This window comes from Brachyhypopomus gauderio, chromosome 16, assembly GCF_052324685.1.
Source record: "Brachyhypopomus gauderio isolate BG-103 chromosome 16, BGAUD_0.2, whole genome shotgun sequence".
In the NCBI taxonomy this organism is placed as follows: domain Eukaryota; kingdom Metazoa; phylum Chordata; class Actinopteri; order Gymnotiformes; family Hypopomidae; genus Brachyhypopomus; species Brachyhypopomus gauderio.
This window is the reverse complement of record NC_135226.1, coordinates 14,378,393-14,404,331: the sequence shown is the minus strand read 5'-3', so window position 1 is coordinate 14,404,331 and position 25,939 is coordinate 14,378,393. Positions and strand designations below refer to the sequence as shown.

Sequence of the window (25,939 nt, the reverse complement as noted above, 5' to 3'; positions counted from 1 at the left end):
TGCTGGTGGTGCTGGTGGTGTAGGTGGTGTAGGGGGTGCAGGTGTGGGGATGGTGGTGGTGTAGATGTTGGGACATGATGGTGCTGGTGGTGCTGGTGGTGTAGGGGGTGCAGGTGTGGGGATGGTGGTGGTGTAGATGTTGGGACGTGATGGTGCTGGTGGTGCTGGTGGTGTAGGTGGTGTAGGGGGTGCAGGTGTGGGGATGGTGGTGGTGTAGATGTTGGGACATGATGGTGCTGGTGGTGCTGGTGGTGTAGGGGGTGCAGGTGTGGGGATGGTGCTGGTGTAGATGTTGGGACGTGATAGTGCTGGTGGTGTAGGTGGTGTAGGGGGTGCAGGTGTGGGGTGCGCTACCTTAAACTCGTAGGACTCTTCAATGACCACCTCCAGCCTGCTGTGCTCCCCCAGCACGGGTTTACCCATCTCAGCAATCCTCCTGGCCTCCTCCTCTTCAGCGCTGAGCGCTCCCTCTGGGTCCTCTGGAGAAAGAGGGGGGGCAATAAATTGCTTTGGCAACAGTTGTTTAATTACAATTCATGCCAATAATAATAACTAGATTTGAGAGAGAGAGAGAGAGAGAGAGAGAGAGAGAGACAGAGAGACAGAGAAGAGAGAGAGAGAGAGAGAGAGAGAGAGAGAGAGAGAGAGAGAGAGAGAGAGAAAGAGAAATAAAGACTAAAACAGATCAATTTCTGCTTGAGTATGTATATATATATATACACATACACATAACACAAACATCACAATACATTTAAAGCAAACTTAATTTGTTACTGTACGCCATGTCATGCCATGTCAGCAGGAACATGTGGCTGAATCCCAAGATGATTTGAGCGTCTAGCCAAAGTATAAACTCAGACTCTCTTCACATTGTTAGGGTGCCTGTGACATCTCTCTTTTCACAATCCATTTTGCACCGCATAAGTTATAATGTCATTCAACCGAAGCTTCAAAACATTCATAACAAGCATGAAAATTGCAAAGCAATTACATTCGGCAAGAACGGAACGAGAGAATAAAGAAGGAGAGAGGGGGAGAGTGGAGAGAGGGAGGGGAACGGAGGAGAAAGTGACTTCAGGAAATGAAGGGTCAGCTTTGCTATTGGCTGGCCTGTCAAAAGCTAGAAAGCCAAACCAATTGGGGCGACAGCATGCTGCTCGCAACGGACACACACACACACAGCACATGAATCTGTGTGTGTGTGTGTGTGTGTGTGTGTGTGTGTGTGTGTGTATATACTGATCTATTCCGGACTGTGTTTGGAATGGATCAGTTTAAACAGAAGCACTTGGATAAAGAAAATGCTAAACAAAATGTAAATCCCTCAGGTCCTGAAGCTGCTCTCTCTGAGGTCCTGTAGGCTGCTGGAGATATAATCCTCCAAGTCACTGGGATGTCAATAACCAATCAGGGCATGAAGGCCATTTCCAGATTAGGAGGTGCAGGAATATTGATCAGCGGAGGCGAGCCAGGACTGAGGCGCTCTGAGACAGGTCAGGGCGCAGACAGCCAGGCAGAAGACGAATGTGCTACAGGACTGGGGGACAGACAGGACTGGGAGACAGACAGGCGGAGACGAGTGGGAAGCCTCACCTTCATTCAGCAGCAGAGCTGAGGAAGAGAGGACAGTACGTGGGGTGTTAATGTCCACATGGTAGCAGTCACATGGAGTCTATGCATGTTATTATGACACATGGAAAGAAGCCATTCAGTTAAGGCCACTAAAGTGTGGAGAGAAATGGAGGGAGAGAGAGGGAAAGAGGGAGAGAGGGAGAGAGAGAGAGAGAGAGAGAGAGAGAGAGAGAGAGAGAGTAGCTATGTCTACTGATTATCACAGATAAATAAGTCTAGAGAAAACGAGTGCAATAGTATCTGTTTTGTTTATTAATTGTGTTTTTAGTATCACATGGACTTGAACTTAGCTGCACCACACACACACACACACACACACACACACACACACACACACACACACACACACACACACACACACACACACACTACCTGAGATTCCTCTCTTCAGCCAGCGAGGTTCTTCAAGGACAATGAAGAAATTTTCATGCTTCTCATATTCCTCATCATCAATGATCCGAACCTGAATAGTTTGCCTGAACACACACACACACACACACACACACACACACACACACACACACACACACACACACACACACACACACACACACACACACACACACACACACATGCATTTATTTTTTTGTATTACATTGATGGCTTAGATGGTTCTATGGTGGTGAATTTGTGATCACAGCCTTCAGAAGCAGTTAGAAGCAAACTATACTCCTGCTTTTCACCCACCCACCCACACACACACACACACACACACACACACACACACACACACACACACACACACACACACACACACACACACACACACACACACACACACACACACACCTACCAGAACTCCATAAAACTGCTTCATAAAGGTAGTGCTTGTTTCAATATTTAATCACAGACACACTAAATAATTCACCATGTGATATGAACACTCCCTTATACTCTTACACATACATGTGTGTGCACAAACACACAAATCCTACATTAGAGTCATCTGATTTTAGTCAGCAGCACATCTCTAATGCATCCTTGCTCCTGGAACATTTTATATATGGTGTAGTCACCACGCCCTCCCTAACATAAAGGAAGAGGGAGAGGCGGGTGGGGGGAGTGGGGGGGGGGGGGGGGGGGGGTTATGTGACAGCAGGAGTGCTAAATGCAGAGTAGTTATGGCTCAGGAGGATTTGATGAGATTAGAAACAGGCTCTCCAGAACACGGGTTTCATACGCTTCACCTGTTCATAAGGCAGAGCGTTCAGTGGGTGTTTCTGCTGAAGGGGAATGCTTGTTGAGACTTTTAAACGTAGCGCAGCAATTTGAATTTGCATACATTATATTCTTACATTAGTCCTTGTTGTGCTTTATTACAGCAGTATATATTGACCAGGCTTGACCACATGACCATCTGTTGTGAATCTGCTTTTTGACTGCGTTATGCACACACACACACACACACACACACACACACACACACACACACACACACACACACACACACACACACACACGCACACATGCAACACACACACTCACACACACACACACACACACACACACACACACACACACACACACACACACACTCACACACACACACACACTCACACACACACACACACACACATACGTTGTCTGGTCGTTGGCGAACTCGAGCTCCCCGCACGTGTCTTCGTAGTCCACGCCCCCTCCTCTAGCCGTCCCGGGCTCAGTGCGGTAGGGCAGGACGACGGTCCCACGAGCGCCGGAGTTGCGCACCACCGTCACCTCCATCGTGCCCACGCTCTCGCTCACGCGCATCACGCGCTCGCCGAAGGTGAAGATCCCGGCGTGGTCGTCGTCCAGGATGGTGACGGTGGCCACCTGTGGCTCCACCAGCCGGCCCTTGGGAGTCTGGCCCGCCTCGTCACTCTCGAACATGCCCTCCGCATCACCCACCCGCAGGTTGAGCAGACGCACGAAGAAATGCTCGTCCTCCTCGAAGATGTCATCGTCAATTATGCCAATCTGGGGGAGGGAGAGAGAGACAGAAATACGTAGGGAGAGAGAGACAGAAATGGGCGTCCAAGCCAAATAACAGATGGTTTCATACAACCTGACGTTATGGTCCAGAAACACCTGTACTCTATAATAAAGCCACGCGTGTCAGGTGTTCGAACGCTCATCTTAGTGAACGTCCCATTTAGCTACGCACCCATGTGAACATGCATCACGGTGCTTTATGAAGCAGTGCTCACAAGTACCCAGAGTACTGAAGCACTTTGTATCAGAAACAAAACGTGGAGATGATGTCCGAGTCTCTCTCTCCCTCTCTCTCTCTCTCTCTCTCTCTCTCTCTCTCTCTCTCTCTCTCTCTCTCTCCCTCCCTCTACCCTCCATCACCTTGATCTCTTTCCTGGTCTCTCCCGGTTTGAACACGAGCGTGCCCTCGCGGTACTGGTAATCCGAGCCGGCGTTGGCCGTGCCGTCCTCCGTGTGGTAGTCCACGTAGAAGGTGCTCTCGCCCGTGCCGCCCTGGCACAGCACCGCCAGCGCCAGCGTGCCGCAGTTCTCCATGCACTGGCTGTGGCCGCTCTCGAAGCCGATGCGGCTGCAGGAGGCGTGGTCGTCGCTCTCGGCCACGCCCTCCTCGCTGCCCGCCGCCGCCCGCCGGGCGTTGTCGGCCGCGTGCTTCTTCAGGACGTTGCCCGCCCCGATCATCATGCGCGTAGCCTGGACCCGGTAGAAGGCCCGGCTCTTCTGCTGGTGCAGCAGGGCGTAGTAGTTGGCCAGCTCCATCAGCTGGTCCAGCTCCTTGTCCGGATACTTCTGCTTTAGGTCCTTCAGGATGCGGATGACCTGGAAGGGGGGGGGGGCGAGGGACGGGGGGCGGATGGGTTCAAAATGGGGGGGGGGGGGGGGGGGGGGCGAGGCACGGGGGGCGCAGATATTTAACTGGTCTGGGAGAGCGACCTGCTTGCTGAAACTACCTTAGACCTCTCGGCCAATTTGGGAGAGCGGATTTTTGCTCCGTGTCCATCTGCCTCACCCCAGCACTCCAAAAACAACGAGGATTTAACTGGGGCGGCGGAGGGAGATGCAGGAAGTGGCATGAGCCTCTCCAGGGTTGTCAGATATCTCACATGGTGCAAGAGTGAAGGTGTAACTGCTGCTGTTTGATAAGTGCACATGTAACAATCTGGATGAGTGTGTGGGTGAGTGCTGTGTATGCCTGTGTGTGTTTCTGTGTATGTGTGTGTGTGCGTGTGTGTGTGTGTGTGTGTGTGTGTGTGTGTGTGTGTGTGTGTGTGTGTGTGTGTGTGTATTCCTGTTTCTACCTCTTTGCGGCTCTCGTCCAGTTCGTTTGCAATCTCCATGTTGACAGTGGCACTGTTGGAGTTCAGCAGTGTTGCCATGGTGCCTGCAGAGAGGTTGGCCCGGTCCTGGCATTGCTCTGGGGTCATGACCCCCACCAAACTCTTTGGTGGAAACTTGCCATCCATCACCATATCCACTCCTTTAGGGGTCATCTCTCCCTCGGTCTCCACGACGACCCCTGTTCTCTTGTCAGCACGGTAACGCTTGGCCATGTACTTGTAGAAGAGCAGCCGACGATCAGCGATCCAGGCCAGGATTACACAGACTGGGAAATAGCAGAGGGTGACCAGAGCCTCCCACAACTACACACACACACACACACACACACACACACACACACACACACACACACACACACACACACACACACATATACACACATAACATATAAACACATACACACACACACACACACACACACACACGCACACACACACACACATATACACACACACACATACACACACACACACACGCGCACACACACACACACACACACACACACACACACACACACACACACACATACACACACACACACACACACACGCACGCACACACACATACACACACACACACACACACACGCACGCACACACACACACACACACACATACACATACACACACACACATACACACACACACACACACACACACACATACACACACACACACACATACACGCACACACACACACATACACAATGACACTCCCATTAATAAGAGCAGAATAGAGATTATTTTCACTAATAAAATAAGCGGTTCTCTTTTAAAGGTCACTAGCCCTCAGAGCAGACATCTCCCCCATTCAAGTGGAAAGCAGCAGTGGGTGTAACTGTGAAAAAGGGCAAATATGACAGAAAAACACAGCGACATTACCGGTAACTGTGGTGTTCTACACATCACAGACACTAGCAGCGTTCCTTCAGACTGCAGTGCTGTAATTACTCATCCCTGTACCACACAACCTGCACCAGAACATTCTACCATTCATATGTTGTACAGTGTGCACTAATTAGTCAGACGTGAAATTGCACACACACACACACACACACACACACACACACACACACACACACACACACACACACACACGCACACACACACTCTCACTCTTTCCGTGTCCTGCCCACCTCGACGACCCCAGGGGAGATGACGGCCAGGATGAGGTAGAGCCAGATGTAGGCGAAGATGCTCCAGAAGGCGGTGATGAAGAAGACGCGGAGATGTTTGATCTTCCTCGCCTCACCGCCCGGAATCACCCAGACACAGATGCCAATGATCACGAACATGTTAAAGGCGGCACTGCCCACTATCGTGCCAGGACCCAGCTCACCTGACTCAAAGCCATGCCCACACACCTTCACACACACACACACACACACACGCACACACACACACACACACGCACGCACACACACATCATATATCCACAGACAGAGAACAATAGCGGTTAAAGTACAAGTCATACACACACACACACTGTGGCAGACACATTGAGAGAGAGAGAGCAGAGAGAGAGAGAGAGAACAATTTCAATGATACACTCCACAGTCTGATGGTTAATGAAAGTTTAATGTCATTTTAAATGTTAATGTGTGTGTACATTTTAGTCTGTCTGTTCTAGTTTAATTGTTTTTAGTGTCACTTTCTTCATGTGTGAAACGGTGTTACATCTCTCAGCTCTCCCTATTATTCAAATCATTCTGAATTTATTGCGTTTTCTTTTTCTTCTATATATGTATGTATGTATGTATGTATGTATCTATGTATGTATGCATGTATCTATATCTATTTATCTATCTATCTACACACACACACACACACACACACACACACACACACACACACACACACACACACACACATATATTATGTAAATTATATCAATACACAGTACTGCTACTGCTACACTGACAGCAATTCCAATATAAGTCCTAACAGGGTGTGCATAAGAAAAGGAAACCGCTCTACTGCAGTAAAGTCCTGTCAGGCAATGCATTAAGATAATGTCAGATTAGATTATCAGATTAAACAGTACAGATAAATGTGATTTTTGTGATATGTCATATTAAGATAGGCTTGGTCTACCTTTTCTGTGACAATTTCTCTCTGTTTTTCTCTCTCTCTCACACACAGGTGGAAAACATGTGTGTGTATATAAAGAAGTGTATAATACACTTTGCATTTTGCTGATCTGCTTTCCCAGATGAGTCACATCCAGAGCCGGAGTGGCTAATCGGGAGATTCGGGAGGATTCCCGATGGGTCGGCTCATGTCAATCTCTAGTTTGGGCCGATTGGGAGGGAAAATTTATTTTGGGCCCCGGATTTGGGCATAAAACTCCCGGGCTGAAAAAGTGGCCCACTCCGGTCCTGGTCACATTGCAAGTCTCGTCAACCAAAACGATGACCGCAGGGACATGAATGGCAAGAACTGATCCCAGAACAGCATTTACACCATGAAAATTTAAGCCTGCATTTCAGGTTTTTCCTAAAGCTTCCAAAAACTTTATCAACCCTATAGGCTATGCCATATCAGCCACACAGGCTGTGCCACACCAGCCCCACAAGCTATACTATATCAGCCCCACAGGCTGTACTATATCAGCCCCACAGGCTGTACTATATCAGCACCACATGCTATACTATACCAGCCTCACAGGCTGTACTATATCAGCACCACATGCTATACTATACCAGCCTCACAGGCTGTACTATATCAGCCCCACAGGCTGTACTATATCAGCCCCACAGACTATATTATACCAGCCTCACAGGCTGTACTATATCAGCCCCACAGGCTATACTATACCAGCCTCACAGGCTGTACTATATCAGCCCCACAGGCTGTACTATATCAGCACCACAGACTATACTATATCAGCACCACAGGCTATACTATATCAGCCCCACAGGCTGTACTATATCAGCCCCACAGGCTATACTATACCAGCCTCACAGGCTGTACTATATCAGCCCCACAGGCTGTACTATATCAGCCCCACAGGCTGTACTATATCAGCCTTACTGGCTGTACTATATCAGCCCCACAGGCTGTGTGTGCTTTTCTTGCACAGAAACCAGCATTTCAGATATTCCTAACTATAAATAATGTGTAATAATACATATATGGTGTATGATTAATGTCCAAAGATGCTGCTAAAAAAGACATAACCATGTTATACAACAGCAGTGCAATATAAATCCTTTTGCTATACTTCACTGCTGTATCACCCATTGCACTTGTTTAAAAAATTTATTATTTAAAGCTTCAAATGACCAACTTATAATTTGAGCAAATTTTGGGTATTTTTTGCGTGTTCCCTTATATATCACAATGGCCTGTGTCAGTTATAGAGCCGCTCTTAACGAAAACATGTCACTGGGAGATAATAAATTCACCTCGATGACAGACAGCAGAATCTCGGGAGCTGAGGAACCCAGAGCCATTAGCGTCAGGTTGGACACGGTCTCGTTCCAGATGCGAACTGTAGCGACTGATGTGTCACCGTTTGGAAGGGTGATGGTCACCTCTTTCTCCTGCACAACAGAGGCGGCACATTGCAGATGCAATACACAGATAATAAGCAGAGTAGATCGTAAAGGAGTTTCAGTATATGGCTGAGAGGTATAGTAGGTCAACAAGGCATTTCAGTACAGAGAAGAGAGTAGAGTAGGTCAGCATGGGGTTTCACTACAGGGTGGTTGCTCACAATGGGGTTTCAGTACAGGGTGGTAGCTCACAATGAGGTTTCAGTACAGGGTAGTAGCTCACAGTGAAATTTTAGTACAGGGTGGTAGCTCACAATGGGGTTTCAGTACAGGGTGGTAGCTCACAATGGAGTTTCAGTACAGGGTGGTTGCTCACAATGGGGTTTCAGTACAGGGTGGTAGCTCACAATGAGGTTTCAGTACAGGGTAGTAGCTCACAGTGAAATTTTAGTACAGGGTGGTAGCTCACAATGGGGTTTCAGTACAGGGTGGTAGCTCACAATGGGGTTTCAGTACAGGGTGGTAGCTCACAATGGGGTTTCAGTACAGGGTGGTAGCTCACAATGAGGTTTCAGTACAGGGTAGTAGCTCACAGTGAAATTTTAGTACAGGGTGGTAGCTCACAATGGGGTTTCAGTAAAGTGTAATAGCTTACAATGGGGTTTCAGGACAGGGTGGTAGCTCACAATGGGGTTTCAGTACAGAGTGGTAGCTCACAATGGAGTTTCAGTACAGGGTGGTAGCTCACAATGGGGTTTCAGTAAAGGGTGGTAGATCACAATGGGGTTTCAGTACAGGGTGGTAGCTCACAATGGGGTTTCAGAACAGAGAGGCTCAGTACAGGGTTGACTGATATTGCTGCACATCTATGACGCTGGCAACAATTTATGGGATTTGTTCTTCACCTAATAAAAAAAAAATTACTCCAAGTGACTCTCAGGAGAGACTCCAAGGTGTCCGCAGTGGTGATGAATTCAGTGCTGTGGTGAGTCAGCATTTTATTTATTTTTCCTTATTATAGAATCAAACAGCTACTTGCACAAATCTACTTCTACTAATGTATTGGCGACAGCTGCCATGGTGGAGGGGACTCACTCCTGTAGACTCTTTACTGAAAAGTTGTAAAGGTGGAGAGAACACTGAACACCAACCTGCCTGTCTTCAAATGAAAACACCCACACGCTGCCTCTGTTCAGCTGTCTGCTGCACTAAAGCCAAACTAATTAAAACAATTTATAAACTGGTACATGTGATAATAACCCTGTTATCGACTGTGTTTTTAACACCCATTTGGCTATATTCACTTCAGACAGTTCTGGAGTCAGCTGGTACTAACTTCAAGCACTGGTGCTAAAACATCAATTCTCCATTAAAAATTGCCAGTCCAGTTTGAAACGAGGGTGATTATCACACAGACGACGGCTTATTACACCTATAATCCGGAATATTATAAGCTGCAATCTGCTGCTTTTCAAAATGAGTCAGACAAAAGTCTTCATGGCTACAGATTGGTTCCGGTCATGATCAACACAATGATCATCTATAAGAGACTCTAATGTTGGCTAACGCTAACGCTGGATGAAATAACGTAATGACTGGAATGAACGCAGCAGAATGTTATAGTGTCAATAATCATAAACCTATGAAAAGAGTGTAAACTAGCTGTACCGTGCGAACAGAACAAGCTGTCCGTGTCTCAACACCACGTCGTAATGGCCGCGCCATCGTCTCACCTGTGACGTAATGACTTCTATGGACGCCATGAAGCGGTCAGCGATGATGGACACGCCCAGGAACAGGTACATGAGGAAGGAGAAGTACACTATGGCCCGAGCGACCTTGCTGGCGAGTCCTGGGTTCAGGGGCTCCCAGACAGGAAGGATGATTCCGGGTTTGCACTCCACCACCTCACCGCAGCGGCCCGGGATGCTGGCATCAGTCGCCGAGACGTTGTCGTAGGGCTCAGTGGTTGTGTATGGAGACACAGGCTCTTCCTCTCTCTGGGATTCCGGCAAGCAGGGCGTAGGGAGGAAGAGGAGGAGGAGTGCGAGGGACAGGAGGAAGAGTGTGGAGCGCGGAGGAAAACGGAGCGCCATGGTTCCGGTTCCCAGGGGAACAGCGATGTGTGACGGAGATGAGAGAGGAGACACGGAGAGAAACCAGCCCACCTGGACACACACACACACACACACACACACACACACACACACACACACACACACACACACACACACACACACAGGAAGAGAGAGAGTGAGAATAACAAGTAGAACACAGCCATTCAATTAGTGATCACAGTCATTCATTTTTAAACATATTCCAACTCATTAGCAACTAAAAATCCCAGTTTTGGTATCACAGAATTCATTTTGCAGAGAACACACACTGAAAGACCAATGAAAATGTGGTGTGAATACACTCTGAGGTATGCCCAGTACGTATGTCACAAGCTCTTCACGGAAGAGATCATGAACAGCACTGAGAGAATAAGAGTCACCTCCACAGAAGCTTCGGCTTGGATGGAGCGCTTTCTAGAGACCAAATCTGTGCTCAGATTACCAGCATGGCACAGGGAGCCTGAGGGCACATGTCCCCGTGGGCAAGAACCCGTCAACTCTGCCATGGAGGCACTTTTGAGGTTGTGCCAGGCTGCACGATTACGGTGTTGGTGGGGGGCAGGGACACCTGTTCAGGGCTCAAACCATAAAGCAATTCAGTCATTGCATTTGCCTCTTCTCTCCTGCCTTGTTTCAAAACAAACACATGCCTACACCCACACCCACACACCCACACCCACACCCACAACCACACACCCACACCCACACACACACACCCACACCCACACCCACACACACACACCCACACCCACACCCACAACCACACACCCACACCCACACACACACACACACACCCACACCCACACCCACACCCACACACCCACACCAACACACCCACACCCACACACACACACCCACACCCACACACACACACCCACACCCACACCCACACATCCACACCCACACACACACACCCACACCCACACCCACACACCCACACACACACACCCACACCCACACACCCACACCAACACACCCACACCCACACACACACACCCACACACACACACACACACACCCACACCCACACATCCACACCCACACACACACACCCACACCCACACACCCACACCCACACACCCACACCCACACCCACACACCCACACCAACACACCCACACCCACACCCACACCCACACCCACACACCCACACCAACACACCCACACATCCACACCCACACACCCACACCCACACCCACACACCCACACCAACACACCCACACCAACACACCCACACCCACACCCACAACCACACCCCCACACCCACACCCACACCAACACACCCACACCCACACCCACACACACACACACACACCCACACACACACACACACACACACACACACACACACACACACACACACACACACCAACACACACACACCCACACCCACACACCCACACCAACACACCCACACCCACACACACACACCCACACCCACACACCCACACCCACACCCACACCCACACACCCACACACACACACCCACACCAACACACACACACCCACACACACACACACCCACACCCACACCCACACATCCACACCCACACACATAAACAGTTCTCTCTCTCTCTCCTTGTACTCCACTACTGTTTGTTAGTATGGATAGTATTGTAGTATGGTATGCTCTGCTAATCAAATCAAAATAAAATCAAATTTTATTTATATAGCGCTTTTTACAACAGCAGCTTTACAATGCTAATGTGTCTTGTGCTTCACTCCTGTCTCTGTAGGTGTTGTCATGCTCTACATTTCTAGTCAGTTTTTCTTGGTTCTCATCAGTTACATCTTTTGGTTTGTCTTTGTTTGATAGTGAGCGTGTTGTAAGTTCTGTTTTTGTATGCTGTATGTGATCTTGCTGTATCATGTCTATTACTCACTAGCCTATATGTCTCCCCTGTTCAGTGTGTTAGTGTTTTCTGTTAGTGTTGTCCTGTATTCTTGGTTAGTGTCTGAGTCTTTGCTTCATGTTTGTGTACTGTTGTTATTTTTGTTAGTTCATTAAACCTCTTGACTGTCCAGCTTCCCCTAGCGTTGCTCTCTCTCTCTCTCTCTCTCTCTCTCTCTCTCTCTCTCTCTCTCTCTCTCTCTCTCTCTCTGTAAAATGACAGCAGTAGGGAGTGTGTGGATCTATGACCATTAAAGACTGTAGGAAGTTGGTTACTCTCTGCTTTTCTCACAGGCCCACTCCACTTTCTCTTTTATTCTCATACTTCCTCCTTTCTCTCTCTCTCTCTCTCTCTCTCTCTCTCTCTCTCTCTCTCTCTCTCTCTCTCTCTCTCTCTCTCTCTCTCTCTCTCTCTGTCCCTGACTCCATGATGCCAGTATAGAAGCTTACAACCAAACCCTTATGGAGCAATACAATACCTAATCTTTCTTTCTTAATCCCTGGATGCATGTACCATGAAAATGAAGAAAGAGGAGGTTTACAACAAAGTGGAGAGAACTCAAAACTGCATTTAAAGAATTACAAGAATTAGAAATCACACAATGAGATGGGAATTACGTCTGTAAATTATGCTGATCAGAGAGAGGGAGAGAGAGAGAGAGAGAGAGAGAGAGAGAGAGAGAGAGAGAGAGAGAGAGAGAGAGAGAGAGAAATAGGGATAAAGGAGAGATCATGGAGAGGATAGACAGAAGGTCAGAGAGAAAAAAAGAAAGATTAAAGCTTTGGAAACCTAGAAAATGATTTAAAATGTTGAAAGAACTATAAGGAAGACTGATGTGAAGGAGACAAGATGCCAAAGGTCTTTACTGTTTCGATAGTCTTAAATGGCCTGTTTTAAGATGCCCACACGTAGCAGATAACACCCTATTCAGTGCTCTTCCATTTAAGGAGACCTTTATTTCCTCTTTTGTTTCATTGAATGTTTTACCTTGACAACGAACACCCGATTCTGACTACACTTAGATCAAAGATGCTCCAATATAGAGCATGCCTACAACTGTTTTTACAAAAACAAATTTCTGACTAGGGGCAAACCTACAGCAGAAAATGAGCAAAGCAAAGAACCTCATCTGTCTTTAGTCCGGTGGAAAAAATCCTATTAAATTTGTATTTGTGTTCAAATTCATCTAATTGTGGCATGTTTGTGTTATTAATTGCTTTTCTTCGTCTATTATCCTACAGATCAGCATTTCACAACCCAGTACTTGAGTACTTGAGGCCCATCAGACTCAAATGGATTTACTGTGACTGATGTGCTGGTAACTGAGACAGGCGCTATCTTCAAATCACATTTGTCTCCTAAAGTAACATGAAGCTTAATCTGAAGCTTAATTGTGTTTTGTTGTAGTTTCTGAGTGGTCTATTTCAGATCTACTCTCCTGTAACATTAGAGAACACATTTATATGCACATTAATACTCTTACTCTCATTAATAATATTGTCCTGACCGTGGTTAATACTCTTGACTAACCCAAAAGCCCCTATCTGATTTCTTTAATCTTGATGTTTAAATGCAGTAACTAAATCTTGATTAAAACAGCTCTCTGAACTTAATCTCTAAATGGTAAAGACATGCGTATGTGTTCATTATGTGCTGCTTGTACAACTGAAACAAAAACAGCAAAACAGGGCTCAGTTTTCAGTGCTCAGTTGTCAGGGCTCAGTTGTTAGTGCTCAGTTGTCAGTGTTCAGTTGTCAGGGCTCAGTTGTCAGTGCTCAATTTTCTTTCATTCTTGCCACAGTCGTACATTAATTCTTTCCCCACATCACTGGACTGTCGAGGATGTAAATGCTCATTGAACTAGTGTATGATTCATTTCACTACTGAACAAACTGAACAACCGAAATGTAAACATAAAGCATAATAAATGAAACCCACTATATTTCAGTGGGATTTGGTCATGTGGATTAGTAACAGGGAATTCTGGGATAGACCATAAGCTCTCACTCTCTCTCTCTCTCTACTTTGTCCACAGTGACGCTTATGTCAACTGTTTTAAATGCAAAATACATGTGTGCATAACAGATCTGTTTTGGGCTTGTGAAGGTCTCCAGTCATGTGTTCGATCACACTGAAGTTAAGCTGGTCTTCACAGAAGTGCCCCGGCCTGAATCCCCCTTTCATTACCTCTTCTTTAATTGGTTAATTAACTGAATCCCCCTTTCATTACCTCTTCATTAATTGGTTAATTAACTGAATCCCCCTTTCATTACCTCTTCATTAATTGGTTAATTAACTGAATCCCCTTTCATTTCCTCTTCATTAATTGGTTAATTAACTGAATCCCCCTTTCATTACCTCTTCATTAATTGGTTAATTAACTGAATCCCCCTTTCATTACCTCTTCAATAATTGGTTAATTAACTGAATCCCCCTTTCATTACCTCTTCATTAATTGGTTAATTAACTGAATCCCCTTTCATTACCTCTTCATTAATTGGTTAATTAACTGAATCCCCCTTTCATTACCTCTTCATTAATTGGTTAATTAACTGAATCCCCCTTTCATTACCTCTTCATTAATTGGTTAATTAACTGAATCCCCCTTTCATTACCTCTTCATTAATTGGTTAATTAACTGAATCCCCCTTTCATTACCTCTTCATTAATTGGTGAAGCCAATCACATTGCAGCATCTTTGGCTTTACCCTGTCACACCTCACCAGACACGATACCTCCTCCTGGTTCAACAAATCACCATCAAGACATTCTGCTAATACTCCGCTAATAAAGCACCATCACAGGTTTAACCTTCTTTAACCTCTCAGGTACTAGAGAGTGGGTGTCTAGGCTCTCTACAAGCAGGGATCAGGGAGCAAATGTAATTAATACTTTTTCTGTGAGCAAAATTTCAGTAATGTCAATGATCACAATGACATTTGATTGCACGGTAATTGGATTACATTGGGGACATTGGTAATCTCTTTTTGGGACCTGTCTATTCTCATTAGAGTGACTGTAGAATCTAGTAATGAAATAGCGAGTATAATGTCGGCAGAGGCAATAATACGGAAAACAAAGCAGCATACAGTCTATACAAATCCTTCAGTGTGAGCTGTTTTTGTTTGTTTTTTTTCTCGATAGCTATACTGCATTCCTGTTATATAGTGCGTTAATTAATCTGGCAAATGATATGACGCGGGTCGCGGAGCACACAGACGTTTAATGAAAAACGAAAGTGAAACAGCACGCGGGCGTGGCACGCGGGAGGGCGGTACACACAAGAGCGTGCCTTATTCCCCACGTCCACTATGGATCAAGGGACTGGTAGTCTGTAACCTGTGTTCACTTTCACATGTTTCATGGATAATTACTAGTTGCTCAGACGGTTCAGTGTGTGTAAAATAAGAGAGATAATCGTTTTATGCTGTGTGCTTATCTGGCCAATACTGAAACACACTGGCACTATATGCAAATGTAAGTGGGAAAAAGTCTGATTTAAAACTGTCCTTAGACAGAAATTAAAATGTTACCAGCTCATCAGATATTGAGCAAGATACCTTTACCTTTAACTGCTGACAAACAGCTGAGACAGCAGATATTTTGAAATTATGATCTGTTACAGGACTTTCCCACAAACCATAGAGCTGTCATAATGCAGAAAGTGGCTGTAAATGTAAAATAAGACTGTAACATAAGTCTCTGAAGCACTCATAAGTTTCTAAAGCATTCATAAGTCTCTGAAGCAAAATTCATCAACCACCAACCTCACCGCACAATGAAAAAACGCTTTACTTATAGGCATTCTGACCAGGGAAAACGTAATTTTCCTCACTTTACTGAAATAAAAAATTTTGAAGCATTATGTAAATATTTTTATACATAATGTATATTGTTATTGTTATTCAAAACACTCTGTTCACTTCCATGGTCCATACAATCCACATATAGAATCATAACGAAATAGAAATGTTGTTAGTGCTAAATGCTAAAGCATGCAGTCCACCAGTACTCTCTATAGTAAAGTCTATTGCTTCTGGGGATAAGCTATTCTACTGCCAAATAAAACTCCTTATTGGTAAGCTTCTGCTCACAGGCTGGAGAGCAGAGCCCAGTGGCCGCGCCCTCTAGTGTGTTAGGTGTGAGGAGAGAGGATGAATATGCCCAAACTAAAACAGACATGTCACACCACCCTACAGCTTCGACCGGCAAACAAACAAAGATTAAAGGGTGTGATATCTGTAGAGCATACTAAGCCAAACACACACGCATGAACACACACACACACACACACACACACACACACACACACACACACACACACACACACACACACACACATTATAACGTTCTGCACACACACACACACAGACACACACACACACACACACACTACACACACATATGTATGCACATACACACCCCTACACATCCTAGTCCTTCCAAAACAGCATCTCTGTGATCACCATCTTCTCTAGCTGACTCATAGCTTGTAACTCACTACGGATTCTTTCATTCTGCACTATAAGCTGTTAGAAGCCTGAACACGTAAAAGACCAGCACATCAAAAACACAGAGGTCAGCATCATTTCTCCAGTCTAACACACATTTATGTCACGTCTTCATTTTCTGATTCAAAGGATGCTGCAAATATTTGGTGCTAAGAAAGCAAAGGAAACTGATCAGTGTGACACATTTGCAAAGTCACCACAGGATTTCTGCATTAACCCAGATGTTTATCAGAATGAGTGAGAATCAGAGGGTGTGGAGGGGGGGGGGGGGGGGCTGCAAACATTACGATCATTAAGATCAATCAGAAGATGAGACAAAATTACAGCTCTAAATGACCCCAGTGCTCTGATTCCCTTAATAGACTTTCAGAGGTTCTCACAATACACCCACTAATTACAGCAATTCTCATGTTCACCTCAGCAATCATCAGTAAAAATCTTTCAAACCGTTTCCAACCAAAAACAGCTGCTGACGCGCCAAGCAGGAACGTCCTGTCATTCTCCCTGCGTGAGCATAAACACCCCATACAAGCACACACACATCAACCAGGGATTTCTAGTGTTCCTGCGCAGATCTTGACTTATTCCAACAAATGAATCCAAATCGTCTAGATCCCCCACCACCACCCCCACCACCATCACCACCACCCCCACCACCACCTCCACCACCATCACCACCACCACCCCAACCACCACCCCCACCACCATCACCACCACCACCCCAACCACCACCCCCACCACCACCTCCACCCCCACCACCACCACCACCACCACCACCACCCCAACCACCACCATCACCCCCACCACCACCACCCCCACCACCACCACCATCACCACCACCACCACCCCCACCACCATCACCACCACCACCCCAACCACCACCCCCACCACCACCTCCACCCCAACCACCACCTCCACCCCCACCACCACCACCTGCTCCACCCTGCGTGCTACACAGGTAGAACATGCTCTCACCCACACCCAGCTGAACACATGTGGATCATCTCTGGAGGAACCTGATCGAGGAATACTCAGAAGTCTGAACCTTCTGAGATGGGGCTCCTCACTACTGGTGAGTAATAAACACATGATTGTTCTTAAAATAGCTTAAGAGAGATTAAGAGAGATTGGGGAGATTGGGGATTGGGGAGATTGTGCTTTTGCTTAAAAGGAAAGATTTGCTTAAAAACCCGTGTTGTAAGACTCAGAGCAGAAGTAGACCGTCCTAAGCATGTTTCACATACACACATCATGAGGCAAAGTCTCATTAGGACCTTGTAAGACAGCAAGAAATATCATTTCAATATAACACGAATAGAGGTTTTAATATTTTATAGATGAAACACTAAAAATATGACCTCGTTTTAATGAGAACATTGTCTCCTTGCTGCATGTTGTCATTTAGAAGTACAAATGTGAAGAAGTGTATCTTGATTTTACACACACACACACACACACACACACACACACACACACACACACACACACACACACACACACACACACACACACACTCACAAATGCATGCGTACTCTCACCCACTGTATGCCTGAGCTGATTTAAGTTGCCAAAGACAGCCCAGGGACCACAGAATACTCCCTCTCTCTCTCCCTTTCCCTTTCCTTTACTTTCTCTGTCTTTCACCTCCCTCTCTTCTTCTCTGTTCTTCCCTTTCTCAGTATTACTCACCATATCTCTTCCACCTTTCTTCCCTCTCTCCCTGCATCTCCCTGTCTTTCACACACAGTGTTGTTCTGTGCTCGGTGAAATGGTGGTGTAGCTCACTGCTTCCTCTGATTAATCCTGGTTGGTTTTTATGAGACCTTTATTAGTTTTTAATCTAGAAAAAATATGAATTGGAGATATTTTCAATATGTATTAGAGTGAAAGATATGTTATCATGAACATTTTATTCCTGCTATGACCAGTATACATTTAAAGTTCTGCTGTTTCAGCAGTTATATTATATATGCAGAACTTATATATATGCATAAATATTTATATGTTGTATGTTAAGTAAAGACAGGTGGGAAATTTCTGTTTATAACCTTAGTAAAGCAGTGACACTCTGAAATTTGATAACTACATACGAAAGCAGACGAAATCTGATTACATTAAAGGAGAAGAGAAAGAATGAAAGAGAGAATAATTGGCTGGGGTCCATACGCATAGCCAGTCTCTAACTAGCGATTAGCTGTCACACAGATTCAGGTCATATGTTGCCAGGCAGAATTTGTCTAACCAGAGGGCCACTGCTAAATGGGCATTGTTGGGGTGCCAGACAGTTAACACTGATGTGGTATTGGTACAAGTGGCGTGGTTACGGTTTTGTGTGCTGAGGTCGTACACGTGTAGAGGGTCACTGAGCATTGTTGAGGTTTATACATGTAATTGTTACGGTAAAGTAAGATGGGGGAAATTCATTGTTGTTTCTGGTTTAAAAAGGGACAACTACCCAGAAATGATTCTGTGGTCAGAAAGTGGGCGGAACTGAACAGTGGATGGATGGCTAATACAAACCATCCTACAGCAATAGATTTTAGCTATTCATCCGCACACCAAATTAATAAAGTAATGCATCTAAATTAGTCAAAGTTCCAATGTCCACTAAACACCACTAAAAGCGCTGCAGCACAGTTAATGACATGTAAGGTAGTGGGAGGATTTGAAGGGCAAGGAAGAAGAGGGTTATTAGCTGGCCAGATGGACATTACTAAATTACTAAAGATAAATGCCTAAACACAAGCTTTAGGGATTGGGGCGGGGCCAGGGGGGGATTATAAATTGCCGATGCAAAAAAGGTTAATGCTTCACCTGAGTCTATCAGGAAATAAACGCACATACATATGCACGTAAACACACATGCACAGTTACACTTCACACACACAGGCAGACACACACACACACACACACACACACACACACACACACACACACACACAAACACACACACACACACACACACACACACACACACACACACACACACACACACACACACACACACACACACACACAGGCAGACACACACACACACACACACACACACACACACACACACACACACACACACACACACACACACAAACACACACACACGCACACACACACACACACACACACACACACACACACACACACACACACACACACACACACACACACACACACACACACACACACACTTTCTCTCTGATGTGAATGTCACAAATAACGCAATGACACGTCGGAGAGGCTTTATTATAAAGGTGGGGTTCACCTGCAGTCAGGAACACGCCAGACGCCCTGACAAGACAATTTGTGATTTATCTACAGCCCTCACAACCCCATCAACTGCTGTCCTGTCACTCCCCGCTAGCCCATTCGTACCGTCAAACCCTCTCGGCCGCGCTGGGTGTCAGTCACGTGTCACCCGCTTGGCAGCCCACCGGGAGCGGTGTGGGAGTTGTCAGGAACTGTTTCAGGGCAAAATGAGGAAATAAGGACTGAAACACAGATAAAGGAGAGCAAAGCGTTGTAGAAATAAAGCAGCGATTGTGGCTCCGGGCAGTCTGGGTGAGCCACGGTGAGAAATCTCAGAAAATGTCTCAGCCTCTGATGAACTTTATGAAACATTTGTCCACTGTGCACTGATAAAACTGCGAGTTGACTTTAATAATAATAGCAATCAATTTATTCCTAACAATATCAATAGTGTTTATTAATAATAGTGCACTACACATGTCATTAGTCGGTCCGTGCGAGTTACTCCAAACCTGGAGAAAACTGTGGTGCATTGTGGTATTACTGTGTAAGGTCTGTGTTATATTTCATTGAGGCAATGTAGTGTCGATATCATGAAATGACTTAAGGCATACTGCTTTCTGTGAGTGTGTGTATGTGTGTGTGTGTGTGTGTGTGTGTGTGTGTGTGTGTGTGTGTGTGTGTGTGTGTGTGTGTGTGTGTGTGTGTGTGTGCGCGTGTGTGTGTGTGTGTGTGTGTGTATGTGTGGTAGGTTGGTAATAAATCAGTGTGTGGCAGGGTGAATCTGTCTGTACAATAAAAGCTCCATCTTGACCTCCATCTTGAAATTGATTGTGGATTCAATATTCTTTGTGAGGAGAAACGCACAGTGCCCACTGCTAAGATAAGCTTCATTTGTACTGAAGGAGGGAAAAAATATATTTTCACGCATTCTCTTCCTTCTTCAGTGTTTCCTCCATGTTGTATGGCCTCTCCACTGTTCTTTATGAGCATTAGTTAGACATCAATCAGTTTATAAACAGAGAATCGTGTTTATGGCCCAGAATGTCTGCCATGTACACTTAAGTTGCCTTGTACACTTAAGTTGCCATGTACACTTAAGTTGCCTTGGTACAGCACGGACAGGCACAAAAAGCCAAACAAAGCAGTTAAGCACATATCGATGGCAGGGAAAACACAACACTACTGTTGCCCAGTGGTGACATTGTGACAAACTAAATGTATTGTGTAGACAGTATGTAAACAGTTAGCTGGGCAGCAGACACACACCAGCTAATAAGAGATGGTGGTATTTTTAATAGTGGTCCTGTGAAAACTGTATCTGGGTGCCATGTGTCATGTTCATGCAGCGCTCTGTATCCTTGGTGATGGCTGTGTGATTTTTCCAACTTGGCTGTGTATGTTTCTAAGTTCTGTGAAAGGCTTCAGTGCAGTGACAGTGTGTTTGCTGGCTTCCAGGGGAAGAAGCCAGGTATTAGGGGTTTTTTTGACTGTCAGGTTCCCCTCTGTTCCTTCTGCATGAAGCTGAGGGGTGTTCTGCTCCTCTTTCTATACTCTCCCAATTTTCACAGATCAGATCCACAGCGGCTGCATTTTCTGCAGTGTTAGATTGGCAAGGAAGGGATTACTGGATAACTGGCGCACGCAATCATGTAGAGTGCAGTGAGTAGATGAATGTACTAGTGGTCAGCTGATTTGAGAGTTAAGCTCCCATCCTGACACAGTATACTCCATTTATCCAAAACGCTGAAGATCCATTTGCAAATGGAGTGATCCGTCAGTCTACTTGCAGATGGAGTGATCTGTGTTCAGCTGTGTTCAGTTCAGTTTGATCACGGTGTTGAATTCTTTTCGAAAACCCACAATGATGATCCTGGCTTTTATGCAGCCACTGTGCACTGAAAGATGGCTTTTTGACAAAAGGGTTGCACAAATTTAATTTATGTTCTAACACTCAACAACCTTTTTTTACTTGAAACACCTGTGCACTTAATCATTTGTGTAATTATCCAGTCAGCCAATCATATGGCAGCAGCACAATTGTATAAAATGAGGTAGACATGGGTCAAGATTTTCACATAAAAATTATACCAAACAACCAGGCAAATTAGGTGAGGAGAAAAATGACGAGAGTAACTTTGATTGTCCTGTAGTTGGTTCCAGATGGGCTGCTCTGAGTATCCCAGATACCTCCAATCCCCTGGGATTTTTGTGTACAATAGTCTCTAGAGTTTACACAGAAGGGTCCAAAAACACACACACACACACACACACACACACACACACACACATACACACACACACACACACACGTGTACACCCACACACACACACACACACACACACACACACACACACACACACACACACACACAAAGAAAATATCCAGTGAGTGGCAATTCTCTGGATGGCAACAGATTTCTGATGACATAGGCCAGACAAGAATGGCCAGAATGGTTCGAGCTGACAGGATGCCTATACTAACTCAAGTGTCATATGAAGTCTACACTAACTCAAGTGTGACAGGAAGCCTACACTAACTCAAGTGTCATATGAAGTCTACACTAACTCAAGTGTGACAGGAAGCCTACACTTACTCAAGTATCATAGGAAGGCTACACTAACTCAAGTGTCATAGGAAGCCTATACTATCTCAAGTGTGACAGGAAGCCTACACTAACTCAAATGTTAGGCTAAGTAGGCTTACTAAAATAATGCTTACTTGAAAACTCTTCCAGCATGGTAACAAGCCAATTTACAAAGCACAAGTCATCTCAAACTGGTTCCATCACAACAATGAGTTCAGGGCTATTTCAAGTCACCAGAACAGAATCTACTAAAGCACCTTTGGGGAGTGGCAGATTAAAAGAAAAAATATGCAATTTACAAATCATTAAGATTAGTGTATCTGATGCAATCATTTTAAAATGGGTCAACACCGTACAGAATTCATCCCATAAAGAACTGTGACTGTTTTAGAAAGAAATGAACTCCTAACCCAATGCATAATGTCTGAGAGGCCTGATTTGTTAGGCCATGCCATCGCACACCACCACACAGCACCAAACACCACCACACACCATCACACAGCACCACGCACCACCACACACCATCACACAGCACTGCACACCACTGCATACAACCACACACCACTACATGTCACCACACACCATCACACAGCACCACGCACCACCACACACCATCACACAGCACTGCACACCACTGCATACAACCACACACCACTACATGTCACCACACACCATCACACAGCACCACGCACCACCACTGCATACAACCACACAACACTATATGCCACCACATACCACAACATACCACCACACACCACCACATACAACCACACACCACCACACTCTACAACATACCACCACACGCCATCACACAGCACCGCACACCACTGCATACAACCACACACCACTACATGTCACCACACACCATCACACAGCACCACGCACCACCACACACCACTGCATACAACCACACAACACTATATGCCACCACATACCACAACATACCACCACACACCACCACATACAACCACACACCACCACACTCTACAACATACCACCACACGCCATCACACAGCACCGCACATCACCACAAACAACCACACATCACCACAACAGCACTGTGTGATTAAGGATGGAGAGCAGAGAAGAACGACAATAGCAGCTCGCTCCGACTGACATCTGCACATAACGGTGGTGAGATTGGTCAGATTGAGTGGAATCATTTGTGTGTGTGTGTGTGTCTTTTTCTATTTAATGGTTGCTTGGCCCTTCCAGAAACACTCACTGTTTGTAAATTCTTGTTGCAATTTGCCTTTATAATTTCTCACGGCTCAGTTTATCTCATTGTTGAGTCTGGGTTTGCAATACAATAAAGAACCTTGTCGGCCCCGCGGGAGAACGGGAACTCCTGGGTTCCTGGTCTTATTCTGAACGCTAATGAGAGAGTTAGAATGTGCAGACTGTCCAGCATCATAAACAAAACTCATTTGTGTCTTGCTTACACACCCACACACACCGGGTGTCTCTGTGGAAACCCATGTGTGGAAACAGCATATGCTGCAGTTGGTTTAAGTGGAACCTCCATAGTAGAAGAAATGAAGAGAGGTCAGTGATCCCTAGTAAACGCACGCCAGCAGCATCAGCCCTACTGCCCCGGGTCCCTCACTCTGCCACCATGGGGGTGGCACGTTGTTGTTCTGCAGTGTGGAGAAAACCAAACAACAGCCCCTCTGACAGTATCGCCCTCCAGCTCCCAGGTTCTCAGCAGCAGCATTTCATTAGAGACTGCAAGTGGACAATGATTGCCCCAGAAAACCTCTTTCTGGATTGCAGGCACGCGAAAAGCACACTTGCAAATGTTGAAAGCGTGCGAGTGCACACAGAAGTGACGGCAGAAAGGCCAAAACATCTCAGCGTTCTCCTGCCAGAAGATTGAATCTTCTCCAATGACGTCCTCCTACCCACCATCTAGAACACAGGGAGAGCATCCAGTCTGCTGTCCCAGACCAGACCTCAACAGATGTTAGCTTCTCTTAATTTGACTACAGTCCTGGGGTTCAGCCCTCAATTCATTTACCTCTTCTCCATTAACTCAGAGAGCTTTTCACAACAGCACAGCGCACCATAGACAGCTGAACGTCTTTGGGTTTGGTGAGTGTTTTGCAGTTCGAAAAACACTGGTCTCCTTTTTTTAACATTACAAATGAAATTCATTGTTTCATTATGTTTATTAAAACATCACTTTAAGAAGCGAAGAAGAGGCGAAAGAAAAATATGCGCATCATTAACTCTGAATAATTAGAATGTTGTTATGCAAATGTCCTAACGGGCTGCTCGCACATTTCGGACAGGGGTCTTTCATCAGCTGTGCAAGCAACACATACCACACATGTGTAAACACAGCAGGAGCAAAAGAAACTTCAACACTAATCACTGAAAACACCAAAAGTTTATAATCATAAAACCACCTCCACACTTGAACATCGTTCAACATCTAGTGATTGAAAAAAAAATACATACCCATATTTGGTAAAAGTGGGCCTACAGCTGATTAGCAAAACCACTGTAGCATAATAAGATTAGTTGCCATGATAGCCTCATTAGCCGAGAAGACAACAGCTGGGCACTGGGTCTATGGCCTAGCTACAGCTAACAGCTCCACATGCTAACACTTTAGTAGTAATTACCTTGTTTCCTTTAAACATGATTCCTTCATGTATCAAATAATAATACATACTTAAAGGTTGTGAACCTGAATCTTTCTCTGGGCCATAAAATACTGGAACTGCCTTGTACATCAGATGCGAAAATCCAGCACTGAACTGTTCATGCCTTTTGAACCAGTCTTCTGTCAAGTGTTGGGCACACAGTCAAATAATTGGAGCGGTAGAAGCAAGATTGGTAAAACTGAACTTGAACTACTGACATCTTTGTGGTTCTTCCTTTAGCAGAGCGTACAAAAATGTTGCCTCTCGGTGCACAGCGTCTTCTCAACATGGCTACAAAACTGAAGAGTCTTCCGGGCCTTCAATGCAAGGGTGTGCGAGGCTTGTGGGTAAGTGGACAGTATGGGAACTGTTAGGGGAGAACATCAACTTGTAACAAAGAAAATGGCTGAGAAAAGTGTTTTTTGGAAGAGAATGACTCACTCTTGTATGTACTTTGGGCTTTAAAACTCTGCAGACCCAAAACCTACATAACACTAAAAGAAAGGA

General features: G+C 45.6%; 1 protein-coding gene across 2 annotated transcripts in view; it reads right to left on the bottom strand.

Annotated features, from left to right (window-relative positions):
• Positions 1–25,939, bottom strand: part of slc8a2b (solute carrier family 8 member 2b) — an 85,117-nt gene that overhangs the window by 9,445 nt on the left and 49,733 nt on the right. Inside the window, exons 2-10 of one of the 2 annotated variants that reach the window (XM_076976685.1) lie at positions 10,168–10,602; positions 8,345–8,482; positions 6,074–6,301; positions 4,899–5,240; positions 3,964–4,419; positions 3,212–3,588; positions 2,005–2,108; positions 1,594–1,611; positions 355–479 (exon numbers count right to left, since the gene is read on the bottom strand). In XM_076976685.1, the coding sequence (XP_076832800.1) occupies positions 355–479; positions 1,594–1,611; positions 2,005–2,108; positions 3,212–3,588; positions 3,964–4,419; positions 4,899–5,240; positions 6,074–6,301; positions 8,345–8,482; positions 10,168–10,530 (2,151 nt within the window). In that variant the 5' untranslated portion in view covers positions 10,531–10,602. The remainder of the gene's footprint in view (positions 1–354; positions 480–1,593; positions 1,612–2,004; positions 2,109–3,211; positions 3,589–3,963; positions 4,420–4,898; positions 5,241–6,073; positions 6,302–8,344; positions 8,483–10,167; positions 10,603–25,939) is intronic. The other variant, XM_076976686.1, reaches the window with a different exon arrangement.